General features: G+C 40.6%; 2 protein-coding genes across 3 annotated transcripts in view; both read left to right on the plus strand.

The window, feature by feature from the left end:
• Window positions 1-4,797, plus strand: part of LOC144603917 (tomoregulin-1-like) — a 194,097-nt gene extending 189,300 nt beyond the window's left edge. The window contains exon 10 of the mRNA XM_078417739.1: window positions 1,189-4,797. Coding sequence (XP_078273865.1) covers window positions 1,189-1,279 — 91 coding nt within the window. The 3' untranslated portion in view covers window positions 1,280-4,797. The remainder of the gene's footprint in view (window positions 1-1,188) is intronic.
• A 5,193-nt stretch (window positions 4,798-9,990) lies between these two features.
• LOC144603923 (caveolae-associated protein 4-like) lies at window positions 9,991-17,358 on the plus strand. 2 transcript variants are annotated; one of them, XM_078417760.1, is made up of 3 exons: window positions 9,991-10,807; window positions 13,237-13,725; window positions 16,763-17,358. In XM_078417760.1, the coding sequence occupies exons 1-3, from the start codon at window positions 10,394-10,396 to the stop codon at window positions 16,766-16,768; spliced, it is 909 nt and encodes a 302-aa protein (XP_078273886.1). In that variant the 5' UTR covers window positions 9,991-10,393; the 3' UTR covers window positions 16,769-17,358. The 2 variants fall into 2 exon arrangements, with proteins under 2 accessions (XP_078273886.1, XP_078273878.1); XM_078417752.1 differs by lacking the exon at window positions 16,763-17,358 and having other exon boundaries at window positions 13,237-14,164.
• Window positions 17,359-19,016: the final 1,658 nt, after the last annotated feature.

The raw sequence follows: 19,016 nt of genomic DNA on the forward strand, positions 1-19,016 counted from the left end.
AGAGCTCCATTTTCTGGCTGTACATGCATAATGTAACAGATGAGAAAACATTTCTTCACACAGAGAGTGGTGAGTCTGTGGAATTCTCTGCCACAGAAGGTAGTTGAGGCCAGTTCATTGGCTATATTTAAGAGGGAGTTAGATGTGGCCCTTGTGGCTAAAGGGATCAGGGGGTATGGAGAGAAGGCAGGTACAGGTTACTGAGCTGGATGATCAGCCATGATCATACTGAATGGCGGTGCAGGCTCGAAGGGCCGAATGGCCTACTCCTGCACCTATTTTCTATGTTTCTATCAGAATGAATAATCAATCCAGTGAATATGAGCATTAAGATAGGCATAATTTGTCCTTAAACCGATATTTTTAGAGGGGTTACCAGTGTGAATGCCAACAATGGCAGGTAGACAGGGTGGTGAAGAAGACTTTTGGCATGCTGGTCTTCATCAGTCAGGAAATTAAGTAGAAGTTGGGCTTATAGTTGTATAAGACATTGGCGAGGCTGCACTTGGAGTATTGTGTTCAGTTTTGGTCATCCAGCAACAGGAACCGTGCCATTATGCTAGAAATGGGGCAGGAAAGATTTACAAATATGTTACCAGGATTCTAGGGCCTGAGTTATCATGAGGGATTGGGAAAGCTAGGACTTTATTCCTTGGAGCACAGGAGGTTGAGGGGTGATCCTGTTGAGGCATCTAAAATCATGAGGGGAATAGATTGTATGAATGGGTCGGAAAATGAAGAACAACAGGGCATACGTTTAAAGTTAGAGGGGAAACATTTAATAGGAACCTAAGGGGCAACATTTTCGCATAGACTGTGGTATGCACATGGGATGAGCTGTCAGAGGAACTAGTTACGCTGGTACTAAATAACATTTAAAATATATTTGGAAAAATACATGGATAAAAAGAATTAGAAGGATGTACACAAAACAGGGACAGATGGGACTACCCTAGATGGGGCATGTTAGTCAGCATGCACGAGTTGGACCAATGGAGTCGTTTCTGTGCTGAATGATTCTATAGGTTGGCACAGAGAGATAGCACATCCTTGGCACTGAGATTCTGTTACCAGCGGTGCTGCACCTGGATCTGTAATGTTTGATGTTCATATGACCAAAGTACAAAAATCTCTCAGAAGATAATAACATTAATGGAATTCTGATTATTTCCATTGTTTGTATTGCAGGAAATGTCCAAAAAATAACCGAGGACGCCGACAGAAACAGAACCTAGGACATTTTAATGCAGACTGCACCACTTCATCAAGGATGGTCTAGTTTAACTCATTTTATACATTTATCATGTCTCTCCGGTTGATGAATTACAAATGATTTTTCTTTGCTGAGAGAAGAGATTTTTGTTTCAGAGGCCTTGGTTTTCTGGACCTTTGCCAGCATATGGATTACTGTGTCTGGTATCACGACCAGGATGCTGCGATTTGTGGTAAACAAGTTAAACAGTCTAATTGTAACTAATAATTGGGCTGTCCCATCAGTAGGAAGGGTTTTTGATTTCTAGAAAAATTACAAACAGAAAAAAAACAAGTGAAAATGATGGAATCAAAATAATATACTAATGAAAGGGACATTTTTGTACTCTCTGAGCAGAATTTGCTCATTATGCCAGTAACATATGTTTGTGTAATAACTTGCCATTATGTTCACGATAAAATTACAAATGATACTCAGAAGGCAGAAGAATGCCGGAGCGGGTTTAAAAAGAGAATCGACTGAACAAGCTACAGAAAAGACTATAAAAGAAAAGGGAAACTGACTTTCCTTACAAGAAATGAAGGTTTTTATTTGAAATTATTAAGAAATGTTGCCTTTTCAAACACTATTTGCATGATTTGTGGAACTGTGTACTGTGATTAGATTAAAATTCGAAGCTGTTTGGATTGAGTATATGGTGGAGATTTGTGCACCACCATTCTAATAACTTTGACACTGCAGCTATCTTTGACTCCCCTTGGTGTAAATTTAGTGTCACATAAATGTAACTGGTGGTGCCATGTGGTCTGTGCCACACAAAACATTGATTTCTCTTTGTAGAAAAATACTTTAGGTTGATCATTTGGTGTATTCACTGAGATTCAAATTGTTTTAAAAGTTAAATACATTGTTATTTGTCACTATCTCACTGTGATAAAATACACTGTAATTATTAAAATGTGCTGTATTTAAAATGACTTTGAAAATGGTACTAAAATCACAACAGTGTCACCTACTGGGTCTGTATAAAAGGGATTGTGGCTTGACAAAGTTTCATGGTACATCAACTCCACTGAATGAGTGTAGGATGTCTTGAAAACAGCTAACACTATATTCCAGAACTCAATATAACTTGGACCTCTGCATAATTCAGTTCTCAGCTAATCTGACAAATCTCTCTACAAGGATTATTTTACACAATCGTTCCTCTTTCAACTTCTCACCAGATAATCAGTTTTCAAATTTAATGCTGAAATTTAACGGTAAAATTGTTCTAGTTTATTTTCAAATCCATGGTAATGCAGTGATGATCTTCCCTGTCTTTTAAACAGTAACTCATGGAGAGATAATAAGTATCTCATTCTAAAATCTCTCTTCAAATCGTGCTTGGTAGTTTTTTTTTAATATGTATCAATGAAATATAAAGCTGAGGGACCAGAATTTGTGATAGTCCAACAAAATATAGCAATTAAATATGATCAAATATTTTTTAACATGCCAACATTAAGCCATGCCGCACACTTTTCTTGCTGTGTAGCATCGTAACTGACAAGTATTTTAAAAGCACTGTAATTTATTATCAGCTGTGGTTCAAAGATAGCACTCACTTCCAAGGCAGAAGGTTGAGGGATCAAGTATCACTCCAGAGACCTGAATGTACAATTTAGACCAATAATTTGATGTAGTTATCAAGGAGTGCAGCACTGTTAGAGTAGCTAACAGCATCTTTCGGATAATTTGTTAAATTGGCAGTTTGGTCTGCCCTCTCAGGTACATACATAATGTACCATTACACTACTTGATGTAGCAGAGTTCTCTGCAATGATCTGGGCAGTGTTTATCCCAAAGCCAACTTCATTAAAATAGATTAGCTTGATATGTTTAGTTGTTTGTGAGATTTTGTTGTGCACAATGTGGGTGCTCGACTTCTTTTATCACAAGAATGCAATTCAAATGAATGTCAATGGGTAGAATGTGCTTTAAACCATTCTGAGGTTGTGAGAGATACAATGTGAAAGCAAGCATTATTTCCTCTTGGTTTATTTTCACTGCGTAAAATGTGAATTTACAGCTAGACTTGGCAATGGATTTTTGGTATGAAGTCCATGAGGGCCATTATTTTACCCTTGTAGATAGTTTATGAGTTTGTGATTTTCTTAACTTTTTTATACTTCGCTTGCATTTTGAATCATAAAAGACAATACCAAGACAAAGGTGTCATGGAATCATGTATATTATTAAGATGCATGTTGTACCCTACAACTACAGGTTTCCTTGCTTGAATTATATTTCTACAGGTCAAGTCAAAAATAGCACTGCCTAGAATTTACAATGTGCCCTTTCTCATGCAATGGAAAGACATTGATGTGGTGGCACAACTGTTTCGATGGCTGTGCCGCTGCATCATTGTACAGTTGTGCCAAAGGTGGTGGTCACTTGTCCTCCTCTCGAGATTGGGTTCAGATCGTCAAGACATCCTTGCAGCAGCATTGCAGGCACATAGCCATAGAAAGCACCTCCCAAATTTGCAATCTCTACCACCAGAAAGAACAAAGGATTAAGTTATGTGAATTATACATAAATTATCCAAGTCACCAAAAAGTAAAAGATTGCACAAAAAATAACAAGACAGCAGTGAAAAGGCACGATTAGAAAACAAGTCCATGATAGTGTGGTCCATAGTGTTCTATTGCAGAGATAGGCTTAGGATTGTGCAGGCTGGTTTTAAGAACCTGACGGTTGTAGGAAGCAGCTGTTCCTGAACCTGTTGGTCCTGTACTTCCTGCCCGGTAGTAGCCATGAGAAGAGGGCATGGCCCTGACGGTGATAGTTCAATTCAATGATTCAATGATTTAATGATACTTCATTGTCACATGTAACCTGGAGCAGTGAAATGCTTTGTTTTGCACACAACTTGATGAAATACAGCAGACCTCACAGAGGCAGTACATAGGTTTTGCGACGTGTGTGGCGCCAACAAAGTTGCAAAGGTTAACTGATCATTTCTATCTTGATGACAGATACCATCTTGAAGTATCACCTCAAGTAGATGATTTTGATGGGGGGGGGGAGACCAAGGCCGTGATAGACCAAGCTGACTTCACCACTCTTGTGCTCTTGTACATTGGAATTGTTGTACCAGCCCTGGATGCAACCAGTCCGGGTACTTTCTGCAGTTCATCTGTAGAGGTTTGTTAGCGATGTTTGTGATTTGGTGACATGTCAGATCATCCCAAGTGAGACACTTCTTGAGTCTGAAAAAGGGTCCCGACACGAAGTGTCACCGATCCATGTTCTCCACTGAGTTACTCTAGCACTTTGTGTTCTTTTGTGTAAACCAACGTCTGCAGTTCCTTGTTTCTACATCCTATGTGAGAGGTTGTTGTTGCGGCACCATTCAACCAGGTGTTCCATCTCCTGTACGCTGACTCATCACCACCCATGATTCAGCCAACAACAATGGTGTCCTCTTTGTAGTATTTACTAAATCTACACCTCACTGCACTTGTGAACATGAACATGAATTTGAACTTGAATATGGTATTGGAGAGTTGTTTACCCTCATAGTCATGGTGTAAAAAGAATAGAGCGGGCAGCTCAGCATGCAGCCTTGAGGTGCTCCTGTGTTGATGGCTTATGAGGAGGAGATGTTATTACTAATCCATACAGATTGAGGTCTGACAATGAGTAGTCAAGGATCCAGCTGCAAAGGTAAGTATAGAGGCTCAGTTCTCATAAGTTTATGTTCATAAGTGATAGGAGCAGAATTAGGCCATTTGGCCCACCAAGTCTACTCCGCCATTCGTTCATGGTTAATCGAAAAATTCCCTCTTAACCCCATTCTCCTGCCTTCTCCCAAAAACCCCTGACACCCATACTAATCAAGAATCTATCTATCTCTGCCTTAAAAATATCCACTGACTTGGCCTTCACAGCCTTCTGTGGCAATTAATACCACAGATTCACCACCCTCTGACTAAAGAAATTCCTCCTCATCTCCTTCCTAAAGGAACGTCCTTTAATTCTGAGGCTTTAATCCTGGACTCTCCCACTAGTGGAAACATCCTCTCCACGTCCACTCTATCCAGGTCACAGATCTTCATGATAATTTCGGAGGAGATGATTATGTTGAGTGCAGAGGTGTAGTCAGTGAGCAGCAGCCTGATGAATGAGTTTCCTTTTGAAAAAAAGACACTTAGTTGCTGGAGTAACTCAGTTGGTCAGGCAGTGTCCCCGGAGGATATGTCCGGGTTGGGGAAGGACCCTCCCACATATGTGCTGAGGTAGAGATCCACATTGGCATGTGGTAGTCAGTGGGGGATAAAACAGGAATGTGCAATGGGGAAAGGCGATTGAAATTAGAATGGCGGTGGAGAAGGGAGATAGAAAACGGAACATGCATTCGGGAAGAGGCATAAATCCATACTGTGTGGTAGGGTGGGGGAATTAAAACAGGAAGGTTTGGCTGGGAGGAGGAGATTAATACCGGAATGTATGGTGAGAAGGGAATTAAATTAATGTCAGAATGTGACATGGGGAAGAGGAATTAAGGTCAGAATGTGCATTGGGAGGGGAATTTGGTCCAAATATGCAGTGAGGAGGGGGTGTAGATTAAGATTGGAATGTATGGTGGGAAGAGGGGGTTAAAACCCAAATGCATGGTAGGAAGGGAATGTAAACTTGAAATAAGCAGAGGGTAAAGGGGGTTACCACCAGAAAGTGCAGGGAGAGAACCTTGAATGTGCACTATAAAGGGATTCAGCAGCACTTATCGAGTAAGAAAGTACAAACTTGTATAACAAACAGCATCACAAAGAAAGAGCCCTAAGGCCTCATATAGAGTAGGAAAGGAAATAATTTGGAATTACTGGGTACACTGTATCACTTTATACTGCCTGGTAAAGCGCTGATTCATAATGGTGTCCTTGATGCTCCAGTGCGAACTTTCACAATTATGTGGTCCGTGTTATTTAAAAAATGACCCCATATGAATCCCTGCTCTCCACTGGAGCTCCATGGCATTGAGTAGCCATATTGCTCATTGTGGCTCAGTTGCTTTTCAGTGTGACTGTTGATATCAGGTTCAGGGCCTCACCCTGGCTGGAACAATGAATGCTTGAGCCATAGAGTGATACAGTGTGGAAACAGGCCCTTTGGCCCAAATTGCCCACAGGGGCCAACATATCCCAGCTACACTAGTCCCACCTGCCTGCGTTTGGTCTATATCCTTCTTCAGACTGATGTCAGGGGGGCGGGACAAAGGAAGGATATAGGTGGAGACAGGAAGATAGAGGGATATCTGGGAAGGGGGATTATCAGGTGTGATGTCAGTGCCACCGGCCTGTAGCTGTTGAGTTCCTTCGGGTGTGGCGTCTTTGGTACCGGTACCACGCAGGATGTTTTCCACAGCTGTGGAACTCTCCCCAGTTTCAGGCTCAGATTGAAGACATGCTCCACTATTCAGCACAGCTGGTCTGCACAGGGCTTGAGGAACCTCGAGCTGATGCCTTCCGGACCAGCCGCCTTCCACGCATTGATCTTCCTGAGCTCATTTCTCACCTGGTCTGTGGAGAAAGACAGATTGGAGCACAGGGGCTGAGTACTCAAGGGTGTGAGAGGAGGAGGGGGGTGTGGGGGGGGGGGGGGAGGGGGTGGTGTGGGGGTGGTGTGGGGGGAGGAGGTGGGGGGAGGAGGTGGGGGTAGTGGGGTTGGGGCAGGAGAAGCAGAAGCAGTGGGTGGTGACTGTGACCCAAGTGCTGTGGGAGGGGAGGTGGGGCAGTGTACTGGATGTGCAGACAAGGGGGGTTGCAGCAGGGGTGACTGGACCGGGGAGGGGTAGGTGACTGATCAAACCTGTTGAAGAAAAGGTTCAGATCGTTCACCCACTTCTGGTCCCCCACGGCCCGGGAGTCCGGTTCCTTGTACCCAGAGATGGTTTAGAGGCCTCTCCAGACTCCACTGATGTTGTTCCTCTGGGGCTGGTCCTCCATCTTCTTCCTGTAGCTGTTCTTCCCCTCTCTGATCTTCCTCCTCAGCTCCTTTTGCACAGCCTTCAGCTCCTCCTTATTTCTGGTACAGTCCTGGTGGGTACAGTGTTCTCCACACAGAGGTTAATATAGTCCGTGATGCACTGGGTTAGACCGTCAATGTCCTCCCCATGGGGATCACAGAGTTCCCTCCCAAACAGTTGTTTCGAAACAGTCTCTCAGAGTCTCCTCCATCTCCTCGGACCATCCTCTAACTGTGCGGGCCACCGCTGGTTGCCTGTGCACGAGAGGTTTGTACACAGGCTGGAGATGGATCATGTTGTGGTCAGATCTCCCCGGGGGGGAGAGGTGCTGAGTTATGTGCCTCCTTGATGTTGGCATAAAATAAGTCCAGTATTTTGTAGTCTCTGGTGCGACAGGTGATGTACTGGGTGAACGTGGGCAGTGTGGATGATGGGGGTGTGTGGTTGAAGTCCCCGGAGATTAGAAAGAGGGCATGTGGGTGCTGTGTTTGCAACCTGCTCACAGCTGAGTGCAGTACATCACAGGCCGTGTCGCCATTAGCAGAGGGGGGAATATATGTTGCTATCACAACAACATGTGAGAATTCCTTTGGTAGATAGTAAGGCCTCGTGCTAACAGCCAACAGCTCGATGTCTCTGCAGCAGAGCTGCTCTTTAACAGTGATGTGCCCAGGGTTACACCATCTATCATTTACAAACACAGCCAGCCCTCCTCCTTTTCTCTTACCACTCTCCACTGTTCTGTCCGCCCGCCTCAGGTGAAAACCGTCCAGTGAGGCGTTGGTGTCCGGAGTTAACGTGTTCAGCCAGGTCACTGTAAGCAGCATGATGCTGCACTCCCGATATTCCCTCTGGTGTCGAGTCAACGCCGCCAACTCGTCCATCTTGTTGGGGAGAGATCTTACATTTCCCATAACAATGGATGGGAGCACTGGTCTGTAGCGTCTCCTCCCAACTCGACGCTTCCCAGTTTAAAACTCAATTCTACTCTCCCCTCAGCAGTTCATAGCAGCTGATCGTCAGACAATATATCACTTCAGGACACATGAAAGAGAAACAGGAGTTACCCATTTATCACCTTGCACCTGCTCAGCACTTCAATAAGATCATGATTAATCTTTTACCCCAGCGTTACTTTCCCTATATCCTTTGACTTCCTAAGCATCCAAAAATATATCAATCTCTGTTTCATAGTCAGTAACTAAGCCCCTGCAGGCAGATAAAGCAATGATTTCTAATTTAAGCACTGAATGACCAACCCTTTATTGTGATGTTTGCGACCTATGGTTCTGGACACGCCATTTGGGAGAAGCATCACCCACTCTGGACTCTTTGCTTATGCCCTTTGCACAGACTCCAGAGGTGAATCAGGGTGAGCGGTACAACTTTGGTGGTTACTCCACCTAATGCTAGCTTTATAGACATCAGAGATTTAATGGCACTTCTTTATCAATTTCTTTTTGCTCCAATTCTAAAAAGTCATGGCAAAATTACTGTCCTGGTTGCAAGACCAATCTTGTAGTGGTTTTTTACGTTGATTGTAAAATAAATCTGGGCAAAAGTGCCTTGGAATGACACACTCAAATATACTGTGCACTGGAAATTACTTGAATGTGTCTTGTCGCATGGCCAAATAACCTGCCTGATGTGATACTTAATCCCTTGTGTGAGCAATTGAATGGTTGGCAGTGCTATGGAAATACATCAAGACATCAGACACTGACTCCGGAGGTTTTGGGGAGTTGGAAATAATTGAATCTCTATAAATTTACAGAGCATTTCAACGGCACATCCATTTATTAAATTTCAGTTGATTGTGTGCAAAAAATGGATGAGAAGTAGCTTTCTTCTCCCAATCTAAGCAGAAAACACTGTTTAGAAGGCTTCCCCTCCCCACCACTCTAACAATTCTTTGCTTCTGGAGTACAGACAACTTGCTACACAGAATGACATATTTTTCAGGATTAACTTTAAATTCAATTAAACCTTATGATTGTTTCCCAATCTGTAATTCATATTGTTTCCAAATACAGTGTTGTACCAAAACTGGTACCTTCTGAACATGTATAAATTGTGTATTTATTGTCAGTAAATCTGAATCACAGCCTAGTGAACCATTTGAAGAGGACACAATGGCTCTTAGGGATAACACATATGCTGGGGATGCTCGGTATCTAATTATTGGTTTATATATACCATCAGTAGAAGTGACACAGTAATGCAGTTGGTAGAGCTGTTGGCTCACGGAGCTAGAGACCTGGGTTTAATTCTGACCTCGGGTGCTGTCTGTGTGGAGTTTGCACGTTCTCCACGGGTTTCTTCAGGATGGCCCAGTTTCCTTCCACATCCCAAAGACTTGCAGATTAATTGGCCTCTGTAAATTGCCCCTGATGTGTAGGGAGTGCATTCAAAAGTGGGATAACATAGAACTGGTGTGAACAGGTCAGTGTGGACTCAGTGGGCTGCAGGGCCTGCTTCCATGCTGTAACCAATCAATCAATCAATCAGTCTTTTGTGTTGTCAATCCATAAGGTGTTTCTGGAAAAGGTGAATCAGAAAAAAATCAGCATCCGTGGGTTGGGAGTTGCTTTAAGATTATTTTCTTAAATAGTTGTCAACCCATCTTCTCTATGTCACAAAACACATGTGAGGTTATTTACAGCTAATTTGCAAATCAATTAAAAAATCACCTTTAAAATCCATGAAAATTGGTACGCATGATGTTCGTGCATTATTAAAATAAGTATTTTGATTTTTGATGTGTGCTTATCCGTGTTTGTTAAAATTCTGCCTTACACACCTTGTTCTATATAGTATAGACCAAAATAAAGAGGCCGTTAAAGGCTCTGGAAGATAAGATTTCAGATTTTACAGCTGTTCGATCAGTGAAAGGTATTTTCCACACTCAGGATTAGAATATGCACACCCAGGTATGCAAATAATTCGAGACGGATGCATGACAGCCGTTATACATGAGTGGTTTCAAAGGTAGGTGGAGTCAATCATTGCCCTTTTAGTCTCGGGTCATCCATGGGAATGACTGGTTGATGTCTCACTGCCAGCACAGCTTGGAACAGAGCACTGGTTGGAGATCAGCGAGCTCGCACTTACACATAACGTTCATGTTTTAAGTTAGACCTTGGAGGAGAGCTCTCTGAACCAACACAAGCATGGCTGAGGAACGAGTGTATTCAGATTCTGGCAACCTTGCTTATGACCTATCCACCGCTGCTGCAGGTGAAGACGATGCCGCTCCGCTTGATCCATTAACCCTTTTCAATCTCTTAGAGAAAGTGGCCGGGATTGTCAACAGTGTGAATGAAACTCAACAGAAAATGGAGCTACAGCAACTGGAAATAGAAAACACCGTTAAAGAGATACAAATCGATGTTGCAAAACTTAATAAGGCTCATTTAGCTACAGATCACACAGTCACAAAGTTGCTAGAGAAAACCCAAAAGATCAACGCCAATGTTAAAGATGTGAGACAGCGACTGGATAAAACCAATGCTCAGGTCAAAAAAGTTGAAGGAAATCACCGTGAGCTGCTCAAAAGGAATAAATTTCGGGTGGTCATATTCCAGGTAAGTTCCATTTGAAGTGGTCGCTTTAAGCCTAACTAGTTTGAAGAATTTGAGATTCTATACTTAGTGTTGAAAGCATGGCATGCTGAACAAGTCACAGCTGCTACCAAGCTAATATTCTGTGTTGAACTTTATTCTGCAGGGTATTGCTAAAGTATTCAGCAGAATCTTTAAGTCAGGGCATCTGTTTGATGTTTTATAATCTCTACAATCCCCAAGAAATTGTTTCCCCTTTTGTATATTAATGCCCTTTAAATAAAATTACTGAAACAATAAATCAAGGGAGTTGAGTAACAGATAGAAAATGTATTTGGACGTGTGGGTTATATTAATACTTCAGTCGGCCTTGTGCCATCTGTATTGAAGGTTAATGGCTGTGAAACAGTGACTATTTGCTGTCCACATGAAAAACAATACGCGGAGACCAATGCTCCATATTTGGCCTTCCTTCCGACTCACATCACAGAGTTATTTTTGAAAAGACAGTCAGTAAAGTTAATACATAGGTGAAGACCTGGAAACGTGCAAATGCTTCATAACGTTGAATGCCATTGTAAGTTAATTAGGGACAATAGAATGTTGCTTTTTTTAAATATATAGATCCACTGATGAGATCATTATTCTGAACCGTGGCATACTGGACCTTTCAAATGGATGCCAGAGTTTTACAATAATGGAAGACACGAGAATTCACTTAATATTAATATCAATGACCTCCTGTCTATTGTAACAGCTGCCAATTAATGACCCGTATTACACGCATAAAACAGGAATAGAGAATGATGAATTGTCATGCATCAATTCCACTTGCGTAACAATTTTTCAAAATTTGTTAATGTTCATATTCAATTTATCCCTCCTCAGAAAAAGGCTTTTTGTTAAATATCATCTGTTGTTCCAGTTTACTTAGCATTATATCATTGTCATAAGGCTATTCCAATGCAAAGATAGAGAGAACAAGAATGAGCAATAACGAGAACTTGACATAAGAATTTCCTTGGAGCACAGAAGGATGAGGTGTGATCTTATAGAGGTGTATAAGATCATGGGGGCAATAGATAGGGTAGTTGCACAGAGTCTTTTACCCAGAGTAGAGGAATCAAGAACCAGAGAACATAGGTTTAAGGTGAGAGGAGAAATATTTAATAGGAACCTGAGAGGCAACTATTTCCTCAAAGAAGATGGCGAGAATATGGAATGAGCTGGCAGAGGAGGTAGCTGAGGCAGGTACCAAAAATAACATTTGAAAGTCATTTGGATAAGATACATGGATAGGAAACATTTAGAGGGATATGGGCCAAACGCACATAGATGGGAGTAATGTAGTTGGGGCATCTTGGTCGCCATGTAGATGGGGCATCTTGGTGGGCAAGTAGGGCCAAAGTGCCTGTTTCCATGCTGTATGACTCTATGACTGTGAGTCAAATCCTGGCCTCATCTAATGGCTATGCATGATTGGCTCCTTCAGGGGCACTCTGTGGAAAAGCATTTGACATTGCTGATTTTTCCGTTCCATTACTTCTGAGCACAGACCAAATATAATGAATCCACCACAGCTCAACCAATTCATTGCAATAAAGTAATTAAACGAATTGGGATATTATAATCAGTTCATCTTACTGGGATGAGGGCTTGTGGAGAATCATTTGAATAAATAAACAAAATCTTATCTGTGGGAATAAAATTAAACTTAGTGTCCAATTTATTTTTAAATCCCAAAAATTCAAATGCTGGAAATCTAAAACAAAACTAGAAAATGCTGGAAACAGTCAGCAGGTCAGGCCACATCTGTAGGAAGAGAAAAAGAGTCAAGGATTCTGGTCCAAGACCCTTCAATTCTGAAGTAGGATCTGCCAATTTACTTGCAATAAAGGATATTGTACAATATCCTTCGATCTGTTTTTATATGGCACTCAAGAATGCTAAACTAACTAAAGCAATGCTGTATCTGCTCTATAATGCTGGGGTATGGAAGGTTTAATATACCTTCACATTTCAATGACAAATGCTTTAAAGAAATTATTTCCCTACTGTACACTAACACATCTGAGAAAGTGAAAGGCTTTCAGCGGTGGCCTGCTGGAATCCTGCAACGTGATGTTAGGACCTTTGAGGATTATTCTAGCATTCAAATCAAAATGTTGATCATGTATTAGCTTTTATGAAGCAAGTGAGTTGTTGGACAGCTAGCAGCTTAAAAGGAGACTGACGGGCGTCCATGGTGTCACACAAGGGATATATTGTTTCCACTAGAAGGTGGTACAAAACTCATTTGTGTGGATGTGTCAGACTTCAGTTGTGTGGATGAATACAATTGGAAAGAAATATTGGCTGTCTGAGCAAGAAATGTTTTGCAGAAATCAAAATGAAACTCCAATATGTTGTGAAGTGGAAATCCAGAATAAAAACTCAACTTTGTACTTTCACAGGAAGAAAATGAAATGCTTTCTTCCGTAACGTATAAAAAACTTCCAAACGAGGGGAATGCAGCAGCATCTGAAGAACACACTTCAAAAACAGCCACACCACCGCCAGACCTCTCGTCTGATGAAGAGTTTGTTTACGAAGATGGAACTGCAACTGCACGCCTCAAGAAATCGGGAATGAAGGGAGTTGATAATATCAAGAAAGCTTTCTCAAGAGAAAATATGCAAAAAACTAAGCAAAACTTAGGGAAGCAGATGCATCGGCTGAGCACAACTATAGTCCCCCCAGACCAGAGAGAGAAGATAAGGATTTCTGGAGAGAGGATCAAAAAGTCCATTGTCGATTCAAAACCCTTTCATATGAAGAAGAAAAATGAAAGAAGTGGGGCCGAAGGGCAAGAGGTTGCCATCAAAAATGTGGGAGAAAGTTCCAAAGGCGAGGGCACTGGTACAGAAGCGGCAACTGATGTTAACGCTGCAGCAGCTGCTGAGGTTAGTGAAGGCAGCCTCCCAAACATGGGTCCACATGTCGCCAATACAGAGATGGTCGTTGTATCAATGGAAGCAAAGGGTGACGAAGCGGTGCCTGCAGTGGCAGAGGGGAAGCGGAGTCCTGAGTTTAGTTAAGCACAGACTTAAAGCTGCGCTACTTAATAGTGGTAGAGACTGCCACGCCTGTGATGGCAATACATCCCTAAAATGAGCTGTGCTTCCATTTAAATGTTACTGGTTTAATTACTTAGATTCCTTATTTAATTTGGCCATTTCTTTTTTATGAAGCATCAGTGTCATGTACGAAGTGTCAGTCCTCCCATGTGCATCCTGCTAGCAGGTTGACTGGACCTCAGATGACCGTGGATCAGTCTTCTGCATTTTTCTCTGATAGTTGTAGAAGTGGGTCTAGTGGAATTACAAAGGATTGACAGGAAGTTTACAACCTAAAATAAATTAGTAAAATTTGGAATTTTTATTTTTATTTTCAAGAGTGGTCCTTGAAGAAGGACAGCATCAATTAATCTTGTATTTTTATCTTAAATTTATTTTTGAATAAGACTATTAAGCAATGCAGCTTTAATTCTTGTAGTCTCTCAGCTTCTGATACATTGTGTTATATGGATCATTTTGTCATCACATGCCATGCCATTGCAAGAAGAGATTTAGAAAGTTATGCTTGCCTCTTATTTATGGTAATCAAAACACTAAGTAATCAAGGCTCAGGACTGAAAACGAGAAGCAAAATGATCAGGTGTTGAATATTAGGAAAATTATAGCATATAAATGTAGAATTCATCTATAAAATTTGTCAGCATTCATCATATTCCATCCCACAGGAAATGTCATCAAATTGCTGCATGGCTTAGAGATATATTACTACAATATAAATGTATTTCAAAAGCCAAAGTTACATAAATAGAATCAAAGCAATTCAAGTACGTTTTTTATTAGGGGTACTTTACAAGTATTCATTATTTAAATGCAAGTATTTAGCTGAAATGAGCATGTTTTTGAAGTGAGTATCCTGCATAATCACCATGGTAACAATAGTTAGTTTTAAAATTGAATTAGAAGTGTCGCAGTACATGTAGAATGGTGTGATTTAGTATAATATCCTTTGTGTACTTTTCATGTTGTCTTTCATGTGCATGTGCAAATGGTGTCAGAGTTATGTGTTTAGGTTTTCGGAGGGTGGGATGGAGTGTAGAAGGAGTGGGAATTTCAATGTTGTTTGTAGAAAGTGTAAGTCATCGAGTTGGACATTCAAGTGAACAACCTATTTTTAGTTTGAGTCGATTCATTCACTATTCCCCCTCCAATTAAAGGTTGATCTATAATTTTGAGTGTTACCTTAATGTATGCATTTGTTGAAACCTAGGGACAGCTGACGTGTGCATGTAATCACTTTACAAGTTTCCCCCTTCTCTCCTCCTGGAGATGGTGACTCATGCTGAGCCATTGTTCCAAGGGCGCTGGAAGCCCTCTGATATTGCAGCCAAGTGTGTAAGCTTGGGCTTTGAATGTTGGCAGGCTATTTACCCATTGAGAGGGATGTTACAATGAGGCCAACTCTGACCACACCCATTGACCAGATGCAGATTTTCCAGGAGGAGTCACTGGATAGTAACCAGGAGCAGGAATCCTGGCCAATTGCCCCTATCCAACAACAATGCTCAAATTCATATGTTCTTCTAATTTTGGGTTTATGAATGACCAGAAAGATTAATCATATTAGATTGGACTCCTCATTCTGCCTTCCTTTTAAGTACCACCACTCCGTTTTTGAACCTTACTTATTATTTTATTCTCTAACTAGTCCATACCATTCAAAACTCCCCATATAAACAAAGAACCAGTCCTGTTCAAACCAAGTTTTCTCTGCAGTTATATGTGCATTTTAATTGTTTCTCGCCTTGTGAGGATTGCCTTCCAAGGTGTGTCTAAGAGAAATCATTCACTACAAATGGTATGAACTTTTATTTTCCTATTCCATAATCAATAACCATGGTTCGGTTGTGTATTATACCCGAATCCTGGTCAAGTTACCACAAATTCCATGCAATATTGATGTGATATTGAAGCAACTAAATTTTGTAATTGAAATAACTATTTGATTTCAAATCAGTCTGAAGAAGGGTCCCAATCCAAAACGGCATCTATCCATGTTCTCCAGGGAAGTTTTGATCTGCTGAGTTACTCCAGCATTTTGAGTCTTTCCTTGGTATACCAGCATCTGCAGCTCCTTGTTTCTAAATGTTGATATTATTAAGCAATGGTAACATATTATCCATAGTTCTCCTCATGATGTGATGAACAATGGACAGGCTCGAAAGGTTTAGATTATAAAAATCTAGTGTATTTTGTTTTCGGTTGTCTGGTCTGTCTGAATCTCATTGTGCTTGTAATTACCAATTAAGAACAAACTTGCCTTAGTGTAAGTTGTACAAATCGTAATTGAATGTATGCTTATCTGGCCCAAGATTATTTCCAGCAATTCACGTAGAAACAATATTTGCAAATTAGGTGAACTGTAGCTACAATTGTCGCAATATTGGTTATAAACTGCATGTTGAACATTTGGGATTCGATTTGAAGCCTTGGGAATGAAGGGCTAGAGATAGAATATTGTTGTGAAGGTAAAAGAAAAGGAAAATTATTAAAAACTATAAACATGCTAGGGGAGAAATAGCAAAGTGAATGGTGTATGTGAAAGAAAAGTGATGAAAAAAAGTGAGACAACTTCACTGAAAAACATCAGATGTGAAGACAATGTTCCAGGTAAAGGGTGAAATTTAAATCATGTAGCTATTAATGGCAAAAGGGAAGGAAGGAATAAATGACTTTTTGAGGTATAATAATAGATTTTCAGTTAGGAGGGATAATAAATGACCAGAGACCTTATTGCAATTAGTTCAGTTTTTGTTTCTCCATGTACATCCGTTATTTTTTTAAACCAATTTCCAGAACTGAAAGGAAAAGTGTACAGATCAGGATTGATTGCTCATACATTCTCTTGTGCAATGTTCCAATCTAGATATAATTGATTTTCCACTGAATAAATATTGGATGACTCCTGCACATACCAGTTAATGCATCGTTACATTCATTAACACTGAGATCCCAAAACCCAGGAAATCAAAGAGGAAGTATCTTCCAAAGTTCTGCAATCAACCTTATTGTGGACTGGTTAATATATATGCATTAGCATTGGCTTCAAAAGCTAAGTATAGTACAGGAAGAACAATTCCAATGTTGAATATGAATCAAACCCTTACAATGGACTGTTATGATAACACGATTTTGTATGTTGTCATGTAGATGGGTGAATAATATCCAAACACTTAAAAAATCTGATGTAAACTAGAAATGACTAGTACTTAACAAATGCAAATTTCTGGTGTTAACAGTGTTTAATAAACTTTATCCATTTTTACTTGTTTATCTGTCAATGTAATGTGCAAATAATGTTGCCTTTGTAAAATATTTTATAGGTTTTAGTTATTATTATTACTATTGATGTGATTGGAAGTTGAAAATTAATTGATTATTTGGAACAATAAACCTGATCCCCTTATCTCCTTCGCTATTGGTACTTGATGGTTAAACTAATTATTTTGCCATTGATTGTAATTTGTGTACATTAATTCAATAAAGAAAATAAGACTTGAAATGTGTTGGCCTTGATTGCATTTGAGATTTTTACGTACATTCAAAGTTGTTTTATTTATTGCATTAAAATAAAAAATAATCTGCTCTTTGTCATGTTGTTCAGTTCCATTCACTGCTCCTCAGATAGTGAAGCAATCCATGCCCCCAACGTGTGACACCTGGTCCATATTTGAATATGACTTGATACGTGGTAATAGACAATAGACAATAGACAATAGGTAGAGGAGTAGGCCATTCGGCCCTTCGCGCCAGCACCGCCATTCACTGTGATCATGGGTGATCATCCACAATCAGTACCCCGTTCCCGCCTTCTCCCCATATCCCTTGGCTCCGCTATCTTTAAGGTAAATGACAAAGTGATGCCCATCTCCAACAAAAGTGAATTTAACCACCATTCTTTGACATTAAATATCATTACCATTGATAAAGGACAGGGCATCATCCTTTGGGATCATCATTGCCTTGCAATATGATAAAATGTGCCCGCAAATCCAAGTCAGATTATAGGTTTTCTGTGGTGAGTAATTCTCAATACTTTACCACCATATACAAAGTACAAATGAAGTATGTGAGGGAAAATGTTCCTCTTGCTTGGAATGTGTGCAGTCTCAAAAATAAATTTAAAAATTGGCTGATATATGCATTATCTGCCCTAACCATTTACTACACCATCAGCAAACCATGGCTGTAACAGGTACCATCTTCCTAACTTTCCAAGGTTTCTCTAAAAGCATCACCCAAATTCAAGTCTGAAGAAGGGTCTCGACCCAAGACGTCACCCATTCCTTCTCTCCAGAGGTGCTGCCTGTCCCGCTGAATTACTCCAGCATTTTGTGTCTACCCAAATTCATCATCTCCAGCACCAAAAAGGACATGGTGACAGGTGTATAGAAGCATCATCTGAGGCTGCACCTCAGGGCACACATCATTTGATTTACAAATAGTTTGCCATTTCTTTGTCATCACTAGATAAAGACTCTGGAGCTTTCTCCCTTATTCTGAAAACACCTTTATCACAAAGACTACATTGGTTCGTGAAGGTGGCTCATTGTCACCTTCTCAAGGGCAGTTAGGGACACATAAGATATCATGACACGACAAATGCTGTACATATTAGAGCAAGAAACAGAACAAAGTTGACTAGTATGAATCCTGAAACCTAATACATTATATGTATTACACAAATGAGCACAGTCAAGAGGTAGCTGCAAGCTGAATGGAGGAGTTTACTCAAGGGATTAACGTCGAGTGCTGGGCAAGGGATAGGGAAATGTTGCAATCACGTCCTCCTGGATGGTTGTTCTAATTTATGCGGAACATCATCATCCTCCACCTCTGGTGCCTCGATCATAAAGTAAGTAGCAACATTTTGAAATTAGATCATGAGAACAATATCTCACTATTTAGTGCTCCATTCAAATGTGTGGAACCATGTAAAACCACTGTATATGCAAGGTAGATGCATACAAGCTCACTACAGTAAAGTCTCTTCAAGTTTTAAGCTAATTTGTTCAATGTGAATTAGTTCTTAAAAAAACCTCTCTGGCATAAAAACAACTCACTGTAAAGAATCTCACCATCTAGTCTTTTTTCCTTTTATGCTCTACCAATGTTCCTTT

This window comes from Rhinoraja longicauda, chromosome 2, assembly GCF_053455715.1.
Source record: "Rhinoraja longicauda isolate Sanriku21f chromosome 2, sRhiLon1.1, whole genome shotgun sequence".
Taxonomy (NCBI): Eukaryota; Metazoa; Chordata; class Chondrichthyes; order Rajiformes; family Arhynchobatidae; genus Rhinoraja; species Rhinoraja longicauda.

Coding starts and splice junctions, on each gene's coding strand:
- LOC144603923 (XM_078417752.1), top strand. CDS start 10,394: ATGGCTGAGGAACGAGTGTATTCAGATTCTGGCAACCTTGCTTATGAC. Junction 10,808..13,236: donor TTCGGGTGGTCATATTCCAG/GTAAGTTCCATT, acceptor GTACTTTCACAG/GAAGAAAATGAAATGCTTTC.